The following is a 21,634-nucleotide window of genomic DNA, read 5'->3' as shown; positions in this document are numbered from 1 at the left end:
TGAATGAATGTGAGGGGTGTGAATGGGTCCACTTGTGAGAATGGTGGATAGATGCCTCAGCCTGGGAGAGAGAAAGATGGGTTGGAGGGAACTGGAGAGAGGAAGGAGGGCAGGCAGCAACATTGAGGCCGTGATGGGCAGAGGGATGTATGGTGGCAGTCCGCATTTGGGGATGTCAGGATCACCACTTGAGAGGACATCCGGCTCTCAGTTTCATCCCCAACGCCAGGGTACTGGATTCTTGCTGGCCTTGGAGTCTGTTGCTGATTTTAAACACCAGGTCAGTTTGTAATCTGCTCTTATCCACGACTTAATTGTGGATGGAGCACTCAATGACACGTATTTAAAAAAATCTAGATGGGTCCAGAGGAAGGAGTTTCCTTCTCCAAAATATGCTTATCTGGGTTTCAGGTATGGCATGAGCCTAGACTCCAGGGCAGGGGCAGTGGGTTGGCTATTGTCAACTGCAAGTTGTTAGATTCTCAGAGGTTCTGCCCTGCAGATAACCAGACATGAGACACTCTGGTTGAAGCAGGGCTTTGGGAAACAGTTGGGATTGTTGTTTTTATACCATCCTTCCTGCTACTTAGCACCTTCTCTGCCTAAGCTGCTCAGTTCTGTTGCTGAGCTGGTTTTGGTGGTTGCTCATCCTTGTGGCCTTTTATTTACCACCAGTTAACATTAAATCCAAGGCATCTCAGGAGTCCCAAGTTATTGGAGGCCTGATGTGTACTGGGAATCACACATTAAATCTGTTTTTTTGTCACCTGGGACAGATCCAGGGTGATTGGGTTTTGGAGGACATTACAATCAGTCTGTTGCCTTGGTCAGATCCCTTTCTGATTGCTTTTAGCTTGCTAGCCTGCCCCGCCACGCAGGGGGATAGAGCCTGTTAGATTGATATGCCCAGGTGACTGATGGACCCAGATGGGTTTCAGAGGGCTCTTGGACTTTCCTGTGGGGTCTGGTGGGCAGTTTGGCCGAGGTCTTAGTTGCTGATTGGAATGAGCAGGTAGCTAGGTCCTGCCCTGGATTGCTCCTGTGTGGCCTCTCCTTGTGTGCTGATCCCGGGCCATACCTTGATTCTCTGAGGAACTCCAGGAGATGAAGCACCAGAAGAGATGCCTGGAGTACTGTTGGAGGAAGACAAAGAATCTAAATGAGCATGAATAAGACCATATATTTGGGTTTATAGTGTAATAATGGTAGTGAAATGTCATTATTTCTCCACCCTTATAGCATCTGCTGATAACTGCCCAGTGGCCCTGTTTAAAGTGACTTGTTCCCTGCTGGGGAGGGAGACCCACAGGAAATATCTTTTGGACCATTACAAGGGCTATTCTTGCTTTCTGGTAGATAAATCCACTCAGGTTCGGACTCCAAATAGACCGGTCCATTGAAGTGCCTGGGGAAGATTCTTGTAGGGTTATCTGGAGTGAGTTTGTGGCTGTGACTAATGCGGAAATCCTCCACTGGACTGTGAGCTCAGCCACCTGTTTGTTAGATCCAGGTCCCTCCTGGTTGTTCATGACCACCTCTCATGCATGTGTTAGAACAGCTTTTTAAATTAAAACAAGTGGTCATGTTTCAGTAAAACTATAGAAGTATAAATGAAGGAATATTGCAGAAACAGCAAATAATTTTTCCTGTCTGAAATAGCATTGCAATCTAATTTCAATTTAATCAGCTAAACATAAACTAAAATACAGATAGTAAATAGTGGAAACTTCAAAAATTGTCACCTATTCAGCATTTTCCTTTTTCTTTTAATTTAGCTCTAGCTTTGGGAATCTCTAGTGAACCATAGATTAAAAGATGTTCATGAATCAAATTATATTCAACAAAGGGTATAATTAAGACATCATTGTATGTAAACATACATATATATATATATTCAAGCTCAGATTATTAGTGATCCTATCTTACAGACTTTGCTTGTCTAATCTTTTTTATTTTTTTAAAGGGTAATGATGGATTCAGTTGGAAAGATCTTTTAAGAATAAAAAGTGCCCATAAACTTTTGTATGCCCTTGAAATAATTGAAGCGCTTGGAAAACCCAATAGAAGAATAAGGCGGGAATCCACGGTAGTATTATTTTATTTTTCAAAATTCTGTTTCTTATATGTATAAAGTGCCTTTTATAACTTATCTTTCATGATAATTATGTTTTGCCATTGATTTTAGGGAAGTTACAGTGATCTGTATCCAGATTCTGATGATTCAAGTGAAGATCAAATAGAAAATAGTAAAAACACTTGGAGTTGCAAGGTTTGAAATTGTTATATAAAAATGCTATTCTGGTGGCATTTGTGTCTTTGTTCTTATGTGTCTGTACTTTTACTTTTTGATTTTGATTAGAAAAAGAGGTGCTGACAAACAAGTAAACACAGGTTGCATTTTTTAATAAATCCTTACATAAAACAGAAAAGGAATTGTTCTTTATACAATAAAAAATATTCATTTTTAACTTAAAGTTTAATAAATTTTATTACGGTCATAGAAAAGCATAACAAGGGTGAGGTACATTCAGTTTCAAAGCATAGAACATACATCAGACTCTAAAAAAATTATGAAAAGGAAGAAGATATAAAAATATATGTATTAAATCAAAAAGTATATATAAAAACAAGAGTCTAAGAGAATCTAAAAGGAGGGGTAGGAGCATTAGATGTGTAGGGGAACATAAAGGTTAGTGTGTGGAAGACTATATCAAATCACAGAGTACTCTAGTATGCGTCTTCGGGTAAGGAATCTTCCTGTATCGGCCTTCAAGGACAGCTGAGGGGAGAGCATAACATTGTGCCAGAGTAAAGGGCCTCTGGTATTTAGGTACTTGAAGTTTAGTTTAGTATACCATAGGGGAGGCAGAGTACCTGTTGGATTCACTGGCAATAAAGGTTGGGGACCTGGCTTAATCCAACTGGCGCTCTGTGTCTGCTACATGCTGTTTAATGAGTGCTTTGGCCTGATCATATCCCATTCTGAGTAGAAGACCTGGAGAGAAGCCCAAGGATGAGATTTTAGTTGCCACTGCCTGTTTCCATGTGGACTGAAAATTATCACTCATAGTTAATGAGACAAGACCAAGGAGAAAAAAGGATAGTCTGAGCCAATGGTTGAGTATGGTCACCCATACTATAGCCTCCACTTTCATGAGGCTGGTCTCTAGTCTCAGGGTGGCATCAGAGATACATTTTGGGACTTGAAGGGCCGATCTTAGAAATGTGGATTGTATAAGTTCTAATGGTGCAGAATTGGAGAAGGGGCCCAGCTGGGCACCATAAACAAGTTGAGCTATTGGCTTGGCTTTGAATAATTTGAGTGCTGCAGGCTTCTAATGGCCACCTCTTTTCTTAAGGAATTTAAGAATGGCAGATGAGCTCCTCTGTGCATTTTCAGCAACAAAGTCCCCATGGGCTTTCCTACTGCTGGCAGAATGGAGGACTACCCCCAGGCTATTTGAAGCAGAAGACCTGCTCAATCTTGTGGCCATCTATGCTCCAGAAGTGGCTCTTGGTCTTTTTGTCTTCCTTGCAGTACTGTGTTAGTGCTCTCAGTGCTCTTTTAAGGCCAATAGGTGTTCTTGAGGGTATTGCTGTATCATCTGCATAGAGTAGAACAGAGATATGTCTTCCAGCAAGTTTTGGGGAATGAAAGTTCGTGTTGTGGAGATGGCCCACCATGGATTTGATATAGACATTGAATAAGAGTGGGGCCAATATGCAGCCTTGCTTGAAGCCTTTTTCAATTTAATTGGCAATGGTGAGATGGCCCTGGGGGTTACATCTTACTTTGAGTGAGGTCCCTTCATGTAGCATACATATCAAATGAAGTAGACGTCGGTCAATCGAGGAGGCCTCTGGTTTTTCCCATAATTTAGCTTGGATATGGAATTAAATGCTGCTTTGAAGTCTATGAAGCAGTATGAAGGGAGGTTGTGTTGCGGGAGAAGTATTTTTCAATGAGATGATGGAGTACTAGGCACTGATCAGTGGTGGACCAGCCTTCCCTAAAGCCAGCTTGCTCCTCTGCAAGTATGTTTTCTTGTTCTAGCCAGTCCTGGAATTTCCATTGTATGTGTTTGCTGATTGTGTTGAGGAGTCCATAGAGTTTGCTGATTGTGTTGAGAAGGCTGCTTGGTCTATAATTAGCAGGGTCATCCTTTTTCCCTTTTTATATATATAGGGACAATGATTGCAACTCCCCAATCCTTGGGGACTCAACCACAGGTGTGAATGCAGGTAATGAGTGAAATAATCTTCCAGTTAAGATGGTAGAGAGAGTGGGAGCTATGGAGCTGCTGTCCTTGTGATTTTATGTATGTGCTATGCTGTCTCTGGTTGAAGGGACGTGTCTGGACTGGCACTTACTCGAATGGAACTGGACTGCTCGGGCTAATTTGGACTGTTCTGGCTGGAGAACTGTGTTGGAGGACAGCAGCGCTTGCTGTTTGTGGCACTGGCCATGCCTACTGCCACAACTGAGTTTGCTGCCCTGACTGCATCTGCCTCCCATGCTGCATTTGCTGCGTTTGCAAACTTGGCAACTTTCTTGAATTTGGCAACAGCTTTTTGTACTGGCTTGGCATTTTCTGATCTGGCTTGGATGCTTTTGAGGAGTCAGTTGCTGGAAGGACCTGCTCTGGAGGACCGCTTGGGCTGTTTCTATCTGTTTGCCTGCCGTATTAATCATGTTTTCAGAGCTCAGCGGTGTTGGGGAGATAGCCCTTTTTCTTACCATCTTGCTGCAGAGCACTGGGGATTTGGAGGTGCAGGCAGTGGCTGGGTGGGGTGGGGTTTGCAGTAGTGTGGCAGACTACTGTGGAACCCCCCCACCTTTCTGCCTTCTTTCCTATAGCCCCAAGAGGAAAACGCATTGTGGCTCCTATTTAATAGTGAAATGCCAAAGAGTTGGACTGTGGGTTTTCCACTGTGAACTGTGTATTGATCCCTTTCTCTTTTCCCTTCCTCTGGGTGAGAGCCAGAGGGTGGATTTGGTGGGAGCAGCAGGATGGGGTGCCTTGGATGTTAGTGGGGTGTGAGAGTGTGAATGTGTGGGTTCCTTCCTCTGGGTGAGAGTCAGAGGAGAAATTGACGGAGTGTGAATGGGAAGGACGCCTTCTACCTGCCGGTGGGAGCAGCAGGGGAGGGTGCCTGTGAACGTTTCAGTGTATGACTGTGTTGCAGTGAAGTGGCGGGGGGGGGGTGTCGCTAGGTACCTTTATGGCACTGAATGCTGATAAAGCTAAAGTGCCTTGGGGTGCCTGGCTTCCCCTCCCAGGGATGGCTGGTAAGGATAGTAGGTCCTTCCCAGTCTTGGGAACTGAGGGCCTTGGATATGGAGATGAGACTGCTGTTGAGAGGATGGGGGCAAGCTGAAGTATTATGGTGGTGACGGGCATGGGGATATATAGTGGGAGATGGGGAGCAGACCATTCCTGGGGAACACGGGACCATTGTTTGATTCCAGTCTCGCGTTCCAGCTCCTCAATCTCAGCCCTGGTACCCTGTCAGCAGACCTTCAGAATCCCTGGCTTCTGGCTGCTGCTTCTTAATGGTCAGTCTGTAATGAGGCTGCCCTCATCAGTGATTTAATCCTTGTGAGAGGGCCTACCTGGCATGTATCACCGAGACCTGGATGGATCTAGAAGTGGGGGTTGCCCTTTCAGAGTTATGTCCAGTTGGGTTTTGGGTGTGGCATCAGCCAAGATCTTAGGGTAGGGTGGAGGTGTGACAGTTGTCATCCAGGAATCTTTTATGACCTTCAGGGGTGCTGTACCACAGGTCACTAGATGTGAGACCCTGTTCATTAAGTTGGGTTCTAGGGAAGCACAGCAACTTCCCTGCCTGAGCTCCTTGACTCCATTTATGGACTGGCAGTGGACTTCGCCAGACTTATGGTTTTGGGGGACTTCAGTGTGCCTTCTCTAGGAGTGGGGTCTGAGGTGGCTCGGGAGTTCATGGCCACCATGACAGCCATGGGCCTATCCCAGATCATCCAGAGGCTGACACGGGACAGTGGCCATATACTGGATCTGGTGTTCCAGTCGGAGCAGTGGCTATGTGATCTGAAATTGGGGGAGCTTTAAGCATCCCCCTTGTCATGATCAGATCATGTCCTGATTAGCCTGGGATTTTCCAGCACCACTATCCACTGCAGGGAGGCTAGACCCATTAGATTAGTCTGCTCCCAGCAACTAGTAGACTCGGATGGGTTCCAGAGGGAGCTGGGGGTTATTCCTGCTGGTCTGCTGCATGGTCCATCTGAAGCCCTGGTTACCACTTGGAATAAGCAGGCAGCTGAGGTCTTGGATCAGATTGTACCATGCGACCTCTCTCTCTTGGGGATCCTGGCACTCCCTGTGGTTTATGGAAGAGTTGAGGGTGATGAAGCGAGAGAAGAGCCATCTAGAACATCACTGGTGCTTGACGAGGGATGAACTCAACCAAACACGTGTCAAAGCCGCTATTAAGGGCTACCTAGTGGCACGAAGGGTGATGAAGTGCCATTACTCCTCCGCTCTTATTGAGCCCTGCAGCCCTGTTTCGGGTGACACGAGCCCTCCTGGGTAAGGGGGGCTTGGAGAACCTCTTACAGGGGCATGTGGAGGAATTTGCTCAGCATCTGTTGGACAAAATCTCTTGGATTTGTTCGCAGTTGGATGCTGGCTTTGCTGCAGGTCCGGTGGAGATGTCTTGGGAGGAGTCTTGCCCTGTTATCTGGGAATGGTTTGAACCTGTTGGACCAGGTTCCTGGACACAGCCACCTACTCTTTAGATCCATGCCCCTCCTGGCTGATTAAAGCAGTCCAGGGGGGTGTCATGTAAGTAGATTCTAGCAATGATTAATGCTTCCTTGAGTGAGGGGGTTGTTCCTTCACCTCTTAAGGAAGCTTTGGTTTGCCCCCTCCTCAAGAAGCCATCGCTGGACCCCACTATACTGGACAATTACCATCCATTATCTAACCTCCTCTTTTTGGGGAAGGTGATTGAGAAGGTGGTTGCACAGCAACTTCAGAGGACCTTGGATGATGTGGATTATCTGGATCCCTTTCATTCCGGATTCAGGCCTGGGTATGGGACTGAAAGAGCATTGGTAGTGCTTTTAGATCTCTGGCAAGGGCAGGATGGGGGCTGTGCATCCATCCTTGCCCTACTTGACCTCTCTGCGGCTTTCAGTACCATCAATCGTGGTATCCTTTTGGATCAGCTCAAAATATTAGGGGTGGGCAGCACTGTGCTGTGCTGGTTCACTTCCTTTCTCCGGGGCTGATTCCAGTCAGTGATAGTTGGGGAGGAGAGATCCCACCCTTGGCCACTACTGTGTGGAATGTCACAGGATTTGGTACTCTCCCCTCTCCTATTTAACATCTACATGAGGCTGCTGGGTGAGCTCATCCATCGCCATGAGGTGAGGTATCATCATTACATTGATGATACCCGATTATATATCTCTGCCCCTGGTGAATTAAATGATACTGTGAACATTTTATCCTGGTGCCTGGAGGCTTTGAGGGTCTAGATGGGGAACAACAGGCTTCAGCTGAACCCTGGCAAGATTGAGTGGCTTTGGGTTTTGGGGCCTTCCAGTTCTAGGACTGTGCCATCTTTGGTGCTGGATGCGGTGGCACTGCCCCAGACAGACCCAGTGTACAACCTGGGGGTCCTCCTAGAGTCAGGACTCCTGCTTGGAAAGCAGGTGGCAGTTGTGGCTAGGAGGGTCTTTGCACAGCTTTGGGTTGGACACCAGTTGCATCCGTTCCTGGATCGGGGGACTCTGCTCACTGTCACTCATGCCCTAGTCACCTCCCATTTGGACTTCTGTAATGTGCTCTACATGGGACTGCCCTTGAAGAGTATCCAGAAGCTTCAGCTGGTGCAAAATGTGGTGGTACAGGCAGTTATGTGTGCCCCTAGAAGAGTACACGTTATACCCCTGCTCTATGAGCTGCATTAGTTGCCAGTTTGCTTCTGGGTCCAATTCAAAGTGCTGTTTTTGACCTTTAAAGTCCTTCATAACATGGGGCCAGGTTATTTGAGGGACCATCTCTCCCTGGTTGCATCTGCCCATTCCATCAGGTCTGGCAGAAAAGGCATGCTGTGGGTCCTGCCTGTCAGGGAATTACATTTGGCAGGTCCTAGGAGGCGGGCCTTCTCTGCCAAGGTGCCTGCCTTGTGGACTCTTCTCCCCCTGGAAGTGAGGTTAGCCCCATCCCTCTTAACAAGGGAAGCAAGACCTGGCTATGTGATCAGGTGTGGGAGTCCCAGGGGACTGGGGAGATTTTGCGATGGCTTCCTTACTAAGGTTAACATCATCCTCTCCTGTTTTGTTTTGTTTTTTAAGTTTTTATAGTTTTAATTATTGTTTTATATATATTTGTTGGTTCTTTGTAACTGAGTGTTGCATGCCTCCCAGAGTCACTTTCTTGTGAGATGGGTGGCTATACAAATACCATCAATCAATAAATAAAGAGCAAGGCCAGAGTGGGGGCAAAGAATGATTCAGTTATCTATGAGAGGTTTTTATACAATAACACATATTTATTTAGTTAATTGCTTGCTTAATTATTTTACTTGCTGACACTTTATAATTTGATTACAGTTTGTGGCTTCTGGAGGTCTTCAGCAGCTCTTGGAAATATTTAATTCTGGGATTTTAGAACCTAAAGAACAGGAATCATGGACAGTTGTAAGTGACAAGTCATAACTGGCTCATCTTAATGAGATATAAAACTTTTTTCTAATGATTCTGTAGTTTTGTTTTAAAGTATTCTGTTATTTATCAAAAAAAATTTCAATGAAGTTAAAGTTGCTTACTGAATCTTCTTATTTGTAGTGGTTACTAGATTGTCTGGCTTGCTTGCTGAAGTTGATATGCCAGTTTGCAGTGGATCCTTCAGATTTGGATTTAGCTTATCATGATGTTTTTGCCTGGTCTGGAGTAGCAGAGAATCACAGAAAAAGAACTTGGCCAGGAAAATCACGGAAGACTGCAGGAGATCATACAAAGGGCCTTCACATACCCCGTTTGACTGAGGTGAAAAACAAACATCTCTTTAAAAACAACAAAAAGACTTTAGGGAAATGACTTTGTCTTGTTCCCAAATTGGCAAGCGGGACACTATTTAAATGTAGGCTTATGTAGAGACTTAACTATAATGCATGGTTAATGGGAACAATGCAATCTTACTAAATCAAATCAAATGTTTATTACGGTCATAGACCAGCATGAGGAGGATGGGGTACAGTCATTTAAAAAGCATAATAGATTGATTGGAATTTATAAAAAAAGTTTTGAAAAGCTAAAAGATATAAAATAGAAAGCATATATAAACAAGAATCTGAAAGGATCTAAAAATGGGGGGTAGGATCATTAGATGGGTGTGAGGAAGCATAAAGGTTAGTATATGGCAGACTATATCAAATTACAGAGCACTCTAGAATGACAAACTATATGCTCATTAACTCTAGCTTATAGCACAGGTCATCTGACAAATTTTAATCGCTGCTGCGCAGAACCTGGCAACATTATATGTTGTAGCAGGGTTGGTATCTGAAAGCAGCAGGGAGGTGTAAAACTATCCTGTGCATCCTGGGTAGTTATGTAGTAATGGTGAGATGAGGCTGGTACGAATCTCTCTGTAATACAGGCACTGGAGAAGCACATGCTTTATTGTTTTTGCGTGTCCAGAGTCACAGGGGCATTCTATCTCCAGGTAAGGGATCTTCCTGTATCAGTCTTCAAGGACAGGAGGGGAGGGCATGGCATTGTGCCAGAGTAAAGCCCTCCAGTGTTTAGGTACTTCGAGTTTAGTTTAGTATGCCCTGGGGAGGCATAAGGGAGGCAGGGTACCTGTTGGATTCACTGGCAATAAAAGTTGGGGACTTGGCTTAATCCAATTGGCGCTCTGTGTCTGCTACATGCTGTTTAATGAGTGCTTTGGCCTGATCATATCCCATTCTGAGTAGAAGACCTGGGGAGAAGCCCAAGGATGAGATTTTAGTTGCCACTGCTTGTTTCCATGTGGATTGAAAATTATCACTCAAAATTAATGGGGCAAGGCCAAGGAGAAAAAAGGATAGTCTGAGCCAATGGTTGAGTATGGTCACCCATACTATAGCCTCCACTTTCATGAGGCCGGTCTCTAGTCTCAGGGTGGCATCAGAGATATATTTTGGGACTTGAAGGGCCGATCTTAGAAATGTGGATTGTATAAGTTCTAATGGTGCAGAATTGGAGAAGGGGCCCAGCTGGGCACCATAAACAAGTTGAGCTATTGGCTTGGCTTTGAATAATTTGAGTGCTGCAGGCTTCTAATGGCCACCTCTTTTCTTAAGGAATTTAAGAATGGCAGATGAGCTCCTCTGTGCATTTCCAGCAACAAAGTCCCCATGGGCTTTCCTACTGCTGGCAGAATGGAGGACTACCCCCAGGCTATTTGAAGCAGAAGACCTGCTCAATCTTGTGGCCATCTATGCTCCAGAAGTGGCTCTTGGTCTTGCAGTACTGTGTTAGTGCTCTCAGTGCTCTTTTAAGGCCAATAGGTGTTCTTGAGGGTATTGCTGTATCATCTGCATAGAGCAGAACAGAGATATGTCTTCCAGCAAGTTTTGGGGAGTGAATGTTCGTCAGTCTTACTAAGTTAACATATTTCCCAAGAAGTTTTATTACCATTCCATATCTTTGATGACTGGGAATTATGGGTATTGAAGTCCAATATATCTGAAAAGTGTCAGGATGGGATAAGGTTAGTAATATATACCCCTATTTATTTTCTGGATACTTACATACCCCATGAATTGACAAGAAAAAATTGGATCTGAGAATAGCTTAAAGAGAAGCATGAACTATGTTTCGTTCAGCTTTTTCCACTGAATTTTAAATTTAGCATATAAATATGTATAAAGGCATACTTCATAAGCAATAGTCAATTCTGGATATTCTTAATGGCAGTTTTCTAAATTGAAATGGCGTATAGAACTAGAAAAGTATGGAGCCTTAAGGAAGGAATTATTTTTGTCAAATAGTATTTTCAATATATTTAGGTAGGACAATGATTTCCAAAATATTTTAGAAGATAAACCATACCTGCACCCAAAGTATGAACTTTTTGTTTAGTTTAATTATAAGTTCCTAGTTGTGATTTTTTGTGTGTAATAGTATTAGTGGTGAAACAGTTTAGCTCATTCATTTCAAAGTCATTATACAAAGTACAATATGAATATATGGTAGAAGGGTATTAATCAGATTCATACACATCATACAGTACTATATTGAATTAAATTTACAGTTGTGTTCATAAGTTTACATACCCCTTGCAGAATTTGTAAGATGTGGACCATTTTGTAAGTAAACATGAGCAATCAGACAAAACACTTTTTTTTTTTAAATTTGTAATGTGATTCAAATTAAACTATTAGGCATCACAGAATAGCACAATCATTAAACAAGCCATAGCAATAAAGGAAATAATAAAATGGTCATGTTCAAAAGTTTGCATACCCTTAGTTCTTAATATTGTATATTGCCCCATTTAGCATCAATGTCAGCTTGCAGTCTTTTGTGATAGTTTTGAATGAGGCCCTTTATTTTCTCATGTAGTAAAGTTGCCCATTCTTCTCAGCAAAAAGCCTCCAGAGGCCCTCTATATGCTTTGGTTGTCTAGCATGAACTGCATGTTTAAGATCTCCCCAAAGTGGCTCAATGATGTTGAGGTCAGAAGATTGTGGTGGCCACTCCAGAACCTTCACTTTGTTCTGCTGAACCCACTGAAGGGTTAACTTGGCCATATGTTTTGGATTGTTATCATGCTGGAAAATCGAAGTGCACCCCATGTACAACTTCTGGGCTGATGAATGCAAATTTTCCTCCAGTATTTTCTGATACGCTGCATTCATCTTGCCATCAATTTTGACTAAATTCCCCGTGCTGCTCTCTGTAGCTCACACACCTCCAAAACAGCAGAAATCCACCTTCATGCTTTACAGTAGGGGCAGTGTGCTTCTTTTCATAGGCTTTGTTTATGGCTGTGTCCATAAAATTCAGTTTTGGTTTCATCACTCCAAATGATTTTGTTCCAGAAGTTTTGAGGCTTCTCTAGGTGCTGTTTGGCGTATTGTAAGCGGACTGTTTTGTGGCATTGGTGCAGCAGTGTTTTTTTTCCTGGCAACTCTACCATGCAGCCCATTTTTGTTCAAGTATCTCTTCATTGTGCATGCTGAAACAGCCACACCACTTTGTTTCAGAGAAGCATGTATTTCAGTAGAAGTTGCTTGTGGGTTTCTCATTGCATGCCAACAAATTTTCCTGACTGTTTTGTCTGACATCTTTCTTGGTCTGACTGGGGCTTGGTATTAACAGAACCCCTAATTTTCTACTTTTTGATCAGAGTTTGAACAGTACTGATCAGCATTGTCAAATCTTTGGATATCTTTTTATATCCTTTTCCTGATTTATAAAGTTGAACTACTTTTGCTTGCAGATCCTTTGACAGTTTTTTTGCTTTCCCCCTGCTTCAGTAACCAGCAAAGTCAGTGCACCCGTGGATGAAATGCACAAGAGTTTCTCAAGAGCTAAGAAACTCATTGACTATTGATATACAGACACTGATTACAACCAAACAAGGCACAGGTGTGGAAACTTCCTGTGTATGTCACTTTGCATATATACTGTATTATCAGCCCAAATATTCAAGGGAATGCAGACTTTTGAACAGAATCATTTTATTATTTCCTTTATTGCTATGGTTTGTTTAATGATTGTGCTATTCTATGATGCCCAGTAGTTTAATTTGAATCACATTACAAATAAAGTGTTTTGTCTGATTACTCATGTTTACTTACAAAATGGTCCACATCTTACAAATGCTGCAAGGGGCATGTAAAATTAAAGTCCTTAACAGAATACGTGAAATGAAAATCACGCAGAAGTTTTTTTAAAATATCCCAGAGATTCTCCAGAAAATCAGGGATTAATTCTACCACACTAGTTATTCTCTTAAAGAAGATAATTCCCCAGATTTCATAATTGGAATAGCAGTGCTGGAAATAGTTCTTCCAACTTCAAGCCTTATTTAAATAACTGAAGCAGACACCTGGGAAATCTTGTCAGTGATGGGTGTACTCTCAGCTGCACAGAAGAAAGCAGAGATACCAGCCTACTGCTTGTCTGAAACAATCATATTAGTACATAAATTGTGAAACTGTTGTAAATGGGTGAAAAAATTCTAGTTGGCATGTTTTAGCAAAGTATTTGTGTATGTCTGAATATCTGGTGTCTTGCTTATTGTTCAAATGCTGGATTCGTAAACAATACAGTTACTTTTTATGCATTATTTATACACACACATATGCACGTACATATATAACACATAGTTTTAAGGCAGCAGTTGCATTAACTGTTCTTTTTTGACTTCAATTTTTTTAAAGGTATTTCTTGTACTTGTCCAGGGAACCAATTTGATTCAGCGACTTATGTGTGTTGCTTATACATATGACAACTTGGCGCCTAGGTACAATAACCTTTTTTTAATATCTTTGGTAAGATTTATAGTATATATATATATTTGCATTAAGCAGCATATTGAACAATAATTCCTCCATTTTAGCAAGAAATGTGTAGTTACAAGTAGGCATAAGTAAAGTTGTTTTATAGTTTCCTATTAGTGGTATTTTGATCTTACTAGAAGTGTTCAGAGTATCTCCGATAAGATCAGAACAGTGTGTTTTGAATACAAGACAGCTGTTTGGAGCTTGAAACATTTTAAATTTGAAATATTTTCCTGTAAGTCATTTTAACCTAATATATTGTGAACACAGTTTTTAAAGTAAAGAAACTTACACAATTGTAGCTGAGGCCATTGCAATAGACTTATATTCAAGTCTGGCTGAAAAGACTCTTTTGTGACCTAAGGGACTTAAATGATTGAAAGAGAGTTTACTGGATAGCCCCAAGTGGTCTAAGTAATCAACATAGTATTCAAAGTTGGAATCAAAGACTGTTAACTGATCTCCCCATCTCATTACCTCATAGGCTTATTGCAGCAAGTTCTCCTTTCTGTAGTCAAACTAAACCTATTTCTTCAGGCTAAAGAAGATAACAAACAAGTAATGGTTAATGCCAGTCAAAAATGTACTTGCCATAGCTATCTTAATTTATACATTGTGGTTAAATCAGAGGGAATTCATTTAATTGTCTATTTAAGCCAGGTAGCTATGCATAGTACCGTATCTCTGTTACCATTTAATTATGCTGTTTGCTCCAAGAGGAAAAAAATGTTATGAGAGCTACTGTAGTTTGTGTAGCAAACTAGTAGAACATTTTAAGAGATTAGTAGAAAATTCTGTATTAAATCAGTTCTTTAGAATTTGATAATTTAATGAGAATGAATGTTTGTCTGTTTTTATTATTTGAAGTAATATTTGCTAAATTGTGTACTATGATTTATTTTATTTTATCTTATTCCTCTACAGGGTGTTGAAAGCTCAAGCTGATCATAGGTCAAGACATGAAGGTCAGTACATTGGTCAAGACATGAAAATTACTAAATTATATGAAGTCCTCAACACATATCTTTCTTGACCTGAAATCCAGATATGTTAGATTCTCCTCATCCCCAGCTAACAGAGGAAATAGAATTATGAAGTTGTAGTCCAAAACATCTGAAAAGCACCACGTTGAAGGTGGCTAATAGCTAATTATGTGTCATGGCATGTTGACATGCTTCAAACTGGCTTTAGTTTTAAGCTTAAAGCTTATTTACTGGAAACTTAAAAATGAAGAAACTCCTCTGCCTGTTATTTTAACTTCAGATGGATTTACTTATAACTGAAAAATTACCAGCTTGATTTCCTGCTCCTACAAAATTCAAGTCCTTATTTTTGTTAGCAAAAAGTAACAAGCCAATTAATTACAGCCATCTTTAAGATGTAATTTCAGAAATTATTGGTGGGAGGGTGTTTCAGGATTGTTTTAAATTTATTTCTGTCTCAGAGCATTTCTGAAGACAGCTTTATTATTTTCTAAACTTAAATGTTAACTTTAACAAGGATTTAAATCATGTATCATTTAAAAGAAATATCAAGGTTGACGATTATTACCATTTGATTTAGAGGCGAGGCTGTACAAATGACTTTCCACTTTGCCTCTCTCCATAGCTGGAATCTCTTTCAATTCCTGTTCCTGTATTCAGTGAAGCATGAAAGCTTCTATAGTATTTTTACATATTATTAATACATAATTAATACATAGTTATTAATATATAGCAAAGCAATTCTTTCTTCTCTCATGGGTTACATGTCATGGGAATAATTGTTTCACTGACAATTTATATGACCTTGAAATTTCTACTATGTATTTTATATGTCCTCCTCAGAAAAGAAAACTCTCTCATGCTAGGGAGAGGCACCTTCCCCAATTTTGTGATCGTTGGCATTATAAAGCAGAAGTAAATTAAAAGTCCTTTTTGCATGTCAGTTTACATGCTGATTCAGTGCTCCCTTATTTTTAACATTCTTTTATTCTCTGTTTTATTTTGCTTTTTATATTTTTAATGTATTTATTGATTGTTTTTAGCTTTGTTGTATGCCGCCCAGAGTCACCTGTGGTGAGATGGGCGGCTGTATAAATTGGTTTAATAAATTAATAAATAATATGTATTTGAGAGAATTATTTTCCATTTCCTATATAAGTACAGATAGCAAAAGTCAAGGTAATAACAATTAGCTTAGTTTTAGCTTAAAACTGCATCTTTAGTCAGCTCTCTTAATGAGGAAAAGATCTTGAAGGTGGCAGGTAAAAGCTGACGTACTCAGCCTTAATATAACATACACATTAATAATATGATAGCAGTATAGCTTCCTTTTTCTTGTTATTAAAGAATTGAATATGTGGAATCAAGCTCTTGAGATTTGGCCAAATTTGGGGAAGAAAAAAGAAAAAACATACCAGCAATTGATTTTCCCTCAGTTCGTTTCACTTTGTTTAGCAACTGAAAAAATCCACACTTCAAAAAAAAAAAAAAAAAAAAAGGCAGTGAAGGAATTATATCCAGGACAGGCATGCATGCAATAATTTGAGTCAAAGATTGGTAATCCACTGGCAATCAAATGTTTTTGACTCTCGTGCTAATTAGCCCCAGCAAGCACAGTCAGTGGCAACAGATTGTGAGAATTTGTCCAAAGCCTCTGATGGAGTACCACATTGTTTCTCCCTAATGTAGATTCTGCCCTGTGAAAGTGTAATTGCTTTTCCACCCCAGACGCTCATGGATCCAGATGGCTTCTTGCAGGCACTTGCGGAGTTTTCTGACACTTGGTGGATGAATCCATTGACAGCCTGGTTCACTGTTGGCATTGTGAAATTATTCAGGCCCCTGATGAAATTGCCTCCAGGGCGGCCTCTCTCTTTTGGTCAATCCCAGATAGCTCCTTGGTTTACCAAGAGCCATCAGGAGATGAAATGACAGAAGCAATGCCTAGAGTGCCAGTGGAGAAAGTCAGGAAGTGAGTCTGACCTAGCATGAGTTGATATCCACATTCAGACCTATGCCATGGTGATAAGAGAGGTGAAGCATTAGCAAGTTGATTTTGGGTGGTCAGTTGCTTTTTAGAAAGGCAACATTAAGAGACCCCCACCAAGGGAACCCCACCATAAATTAATACATTCCACTAACAAAATTGCCCAGATTCATTTATGTCTTGTCTTCATGTGGGCAGAGTCCAGGATGATGACTGGGGCATGGTCTTGCTTAGTTTCTGGGATTTCTTTTGACCCGTGACTTCCAATGAAGTGGATAGGATAATATCTAAGGTGTTCTCTTCCATCTGTAGGCTGGATCCTTTCCCCTCTTGGTTCCTTTGGGCAGCTAGGTGGGAGGTAATTTCCCAGATCTGTTAACTGTGACTGTTAACACTCATTGTGAGAGGAGATGCTACTGGCAGCCTTGAAAGAAGCTGAAGTGTGCCCCCTTGTTAAGAGCCCCTTTCTACATCCAGAGGTATCAGACAATTATCACCCAGCCTCCAGCCTTCCTTTTTGGGGGGAAGATTATTGAGATAGTAGTGGGGAATCAGCTACATAGCATCTTAGAGGAAATGGATTATATAGACTCTCTGGGGCCCAAACATGGAATGGAGACAGCATTGATTGCACAAGTGACATTTGTTGAGATCTGGATGGAGAGAGTGCCTCCATCCTGGTCCTTACAGACCTGCAAGCACTTTTCAATATCAGGCAGGGGTTGGGCTGAAAACTGGGGACACTATATCATCATCAAACTTTATTGTAGTCATCAAATAGCAAGAAAATTGACACTCAAATATCCAAAATATCCAAAACTAATTGACAATATCAGGATAATTTTTTAAAGTACATACATACAAAGAATGTTGACTAAAAGACAATATTGAATCAAAATATGCTAAGGGGCTTGCTCAGGCTACACATATGCAGCAATAAAAAAAAAAATCAAAATTAGCAATCCAAGTTATATAAATTTTGAGCGCCTGGGGCGCTCATATTGCAGCCTTGGTTAAGAGGGCCCAGCAGAGATTATACTACCTGAGACTTCTCAGGAAACAAGTGAATGAAAAACTGCTGGTGATCTTCTACCGTTGTACCATAGAGAGCATTTTAACCTACTGCACCTGTGTATGGTTTGCTAACTGCACAGTGGCAGGTAGGAAAGCGCTCCAGAGGGTTACCACCACTGCCCAGAGGATCATTGGTTGCCCTTTCCCCTCTTTGGAAGAACTTTATAGTTCCCGCTCCCTTAAGAAAGCTCAAAACATTCTTAAGGATCCATCCCACTCTTAAGGATCCATTCTTAAGGATCCATCCCACCCGGGACATTCTTTTTTTGAACTATTACCATCTGGCAGACAGTACAGGATAATGAAAACAAGGACAAATAGGCTGAAGAATAGTTTTTACCTTAGAGCTGTAACTATACTGAACTCTACCATATAGTGCAGTATTAATGCAGCATCAGGGGTTGTGCAATGGTGAATGGAATGTGAAGGTTGTGTTTTATGTGTTTTATGTGTTCTATGGGTTTTATATTTTTAAAGCTGCACTGGGGTGGCATTTAATTTCATTGTACGAGAAGTACAATGACAATAAAGATTACTTTGATTTTTTTAAAAATAGCTTATAAAATGCAAATACAATACAGGTACATATGGACATCTTGCCCCCGGGGACATCTTGCCCCCGGGGGTGAGACAGGCCCCCTCACTCCAGGCCTTTCGGAGGGAGTTGAAGACCTGCCTCTGCCATCTGGCCTGGGGCGGAGAGGGAGGATATCAAAAATGGGGTTGGCTGGCCCCTTAGCAGCCTGGTGTGGCCTCTATCAGCCTCTTGGATTTTTTAGCCTTTTTATCTTCCTCTTTGTACTTTGGTTTTATAATCTTTTAATTATGTATTGCCGATTTTAGTTTGTTGTAAGCCGCCCAGAGTCCCCCGTTGTGGGGAGATGGGCCGGGACAAGTCAAAATAATAATAATAATAATAATAATAATAATAATAATAATAATAATAATAATAATAGACAGACACATGCGTGCGCTCGCTCACTCACACACACACACACACACACACACACACACACAAATAATACAGTAAAATTATCCAAAAGGGACTTAAGAATTATAAACTTCTCTTACAGACCTCTGTCAAACCTGAGAAAAATATAGTATAATATCTGACATGGCATGTATACACCAAAGCATAAAAGGAGTTACAAAGTAGCCAACGGTTAATGCTGAGCCTGAGCCATTTCTGGCTATCCGTCCTCAGGCTCAGCATTAACCATTCATGAACCATGAATGGGCCAGGTTCAATTGCTCTTAATTATACTTTGTAGTGGTTCTGCTCCTTCCTTGGTGAACAGTTCCAGTTGGTGGGAATGGGATGGGATAGGAGAAATCAGCCATTGTCTACTCCTTTACAGGATGCTGCTAGGGTCAGTTTTCTATTCCCTCCTTTTTAACTTTTAGTTGAAGCCACTAGGAGAGATCATCTGAAGGTTTGGGAAGCTGCAGTTGACTCAGTGTAGTGACCCATGTGCTGACTGGCATTTGATGGTGGGAGCATATTACACCAGTACTGTGAGCCCTGCACTGGTTGCCAGTAGGCTTCCAGGTGCAATTTAAAGTGTTGATACTAACTTATAAAGCCCTGCGTGGCTTGGTCCCTGGTTACTTGCAAGACTGCATTCTTCTGTGGGATTGGTCTAGCCAGTTCAATCTCCCTGGGAAAAACTATTAGCAATGCCCCACTTTGAGGAAGTGAGGGGGGGGTCAAGGTTCAATGGTGCTGTTCTTAGTAGTTACAGCAGTTCTTTGGAACAGCCTCTCAGTAGACATCCAGTTGGCTCTCGCACTAAATGTCTTCCAAAAGCTGCTCAAATCAAAGCTCTTTTCAAGGGCATTTGGGTCTTGACCCATCACAGTTTGTTTATAATTTGGTTTGGTTAATTTAACTTTATATTTGTATTAGTTTATGGACTTTTTATTTGTATACTATTGTTTGTTGTATATTTTTTCTTATGTATCTAAGATGTAAACTGCTCAGAGTCCTTAGAGCTTCAGCAGTATATAAATGATAATAATTATAACAAGAACAACAACATTTCAAATACTAGAAAATAAGATATTTTGGTTTATTTTGCATATTGTAATATGCAAATTATATGAATTTTCTTTTTTAATAATAAATTCTTTATATAGATAAAAGTAACATATTAGAAAAAATATTGTTATTACAGCTAGTAACCATAGCTAAGGAATAGTGAACAGATTTATATACTTTTTTTTTTTTTAACCTGTGGGGTTTTTCAAAGATCTTCATTGTTGTATTATTTTTTTTGGCCAAAGTAATTTCTCATGCATTCAAACATAATTTATCTTAATTTTGGAACAATACAAAATGGCATATGTGTAATATATAATCAATGTTTTTGCTTCTTCTTTTAGTTACTCACTATTCAATGTGGCTGCTAGTGAGTTGGGCTCACTGCTGCTCTTTAGTAAAATCCAACCTAGCAGATAGTGATAATTTACATGATTGGCTGAAGAAACTTACTCTTCTAATTCCTGAGGTAAGCTTTGAAAACAATTTCCAGTTTAGTGTAAGAAAGCATCCAAAATATGTTAAATCTTTCCATTGAGAGAGATATTTTAAGAGTGGAGAAAAAGACTTCTTGTTATATTAATACAGTTTTATTACTAATTTAAATATTGTATTTAGTTTCTATAACTCAAGTCTTTTTTTTAATGAATGGTTTGATCCTATGCATATTTATTCAAAGGCAACTCCTATTGGATCCCTCAACCCTAGCGTTATCTTCTAGGTAGGCATGCATAGGATTTCAGCAAAAGTTTGCTACATGTCCTCACTATCTATCTGTCATATAAAATAACTATCCCCTCCAATATGTTCAATAACATCTGCCACTCAGTTCCCACTATGAATTCTTTGATGGGGTTTTTATCTTCCAAAATGTTCCAGCATCTTGTTTGTAGTATATGAAAATCATTGGCACAGATGTTCACATTGTTCACAATATTGATAGCAAGTAGGCATATTGAAAATAGTTTATAGAGATAGAATAAAAAAAATGCTTTTTATTTAAATTGGTTCCATTTAATTGTAATTCTTTTTTCAATTTCAGACTGCAGTCCGCCATGAATCTTGCAATGGTCTCTATAAATTATCACTGTCAGGGTTGGATGGAGGAGACTCCATAAATAGATCTTTCCTGCTGCTAGCTGCCTCAACACTGCTTAAATTTCTTCCTGATGCCCAGGCATTGAAACCTGTTAAGGTAAAAAATTTGGTTACCTGTTTCATTTATGTGAAATTACATTGCATAGCAAATGATCAAAAACGTATTCCTCCCAGTGAAATTATCATATATTCATAGTTCTCACATTTACAAAACAACTTATCTAAGAAGGGATAGGCTAACAGCTTATAGTCAAAGAGTGCAAGTTTTTATTTGACTGCTTCTCCAATCCCCAGAGGGTTATGCATCTACAGTGCATTCAGAAAGTATTCAGACCCTCTTCACTTTTCTCAATTTTGCTACGTTGCAGCCTGATACGACAATCGTTCAAATTCATTTTTTTTCTCATTAATCTACACTCAGTACCCCATAATGACAAAGTGAAAACAGAATTTTAGAATTGTCTGTAAATTTATTAAAAAGAAAAAACTGAAATATCACATGTACTTAAGTATTCAGACCCTTTACTCAGTACTTTGTTGAAGCACCTTTGGCAGCAGTTACAGCCTCGAGTCTTTTTCGGTATGACACGACAAGCTTTGCACACCTGGACTGGGGGATTGTCTGCTATTCTTTGCAAATCCTCTCAAGCTCAAGCAGGTTGGATGGGGACCATCAGTGGACAGCCATTTTCAGGTGTCTCCAGAGATGTTCAATAGGGTTCAAGTCAGGGTTCTGGCTGGGCCACTCTAGGACATTCACAGAGTTGTCCCTAAGCCATTCCTGTGTTGTCTTGGCTGTGTGGTTAGGATCATTGTCATGTTGAAAGGTGAACCTTTGGCTCAGTCTGAGGTCCTGAGCGCTGTGGAACAGGTTTTCATTGAGGATATCTCTGTACTTTGCTCCAT

The 21,634-nt window shown here is 40.8% G+C and overlaps 1 protein-coding gene across 3 annotated transcripts in view; it reads left to right on the top strand.

Moving 5' to 3' along the window:
* USP34 (ubiquitin specific peptidase 34) overlaps nt 1-21,634 on the top strand; it is a 170,366-nt gene that overhangs the window by 75,699 nt on the left and 73,033 nt on the right. For 2 of the 3 annotated variants that reach the window (XM_088149716.1, XM_088149729.1), the window contains 8 exons: nt 1,964-2,086; nt 2,186-2,269; nt 8,603-8,689; nt 8,837-9,037; nt 13,429-13,511; nt 14,473-14,513; nt 19,975-20,099; nt 20,673-20,825. In XM_088149716.1, coding sequence (XP_088005842.1) covers nt 1,964-2,086; nt 2,186-2,269; nt 8,603-8,689; nt 8,837-9,037; nt 13,429-13,511; nt 14,473-14,513; nt 19,975-20,099; nt 20,673-20,825 — 897 coding nt within the window. The remainder of the gene's footprint in view (nt 1-1,963; nt 2,087-2,185; nt 2,270-8,602; nt 8,690-8,836; nt 9,038-13,428; nt 13,512-14,472; nt 14,514-19,974; nt 20,100-20,672; nt 20,826-21,634) is intronic. The other variant, XM_088149723.1, reaches the window with a different exon arrangement.

The sequence above is a fragment of the Python bivittatus genome, unplaced genomic scaffold, assembly GCF_059951505.1.
Source record: "Python bivittatus isolate LINGU-HERP-01145 unplaced genomic scaffold, Pbiv_v1 ctg000020_np1212, whole genome shotgun sequence".
In the NCBI taxonomy this organism is placed as follows: domain Eukaryota; kingdom Metazoa; phylum Chordata; class Lepidosauria; order Squamata; family Pythonidae; genus Python; species Python bivittatus.
This window is presented reverse-complemented; position numbering and strand designations above follow the sequence as displayed.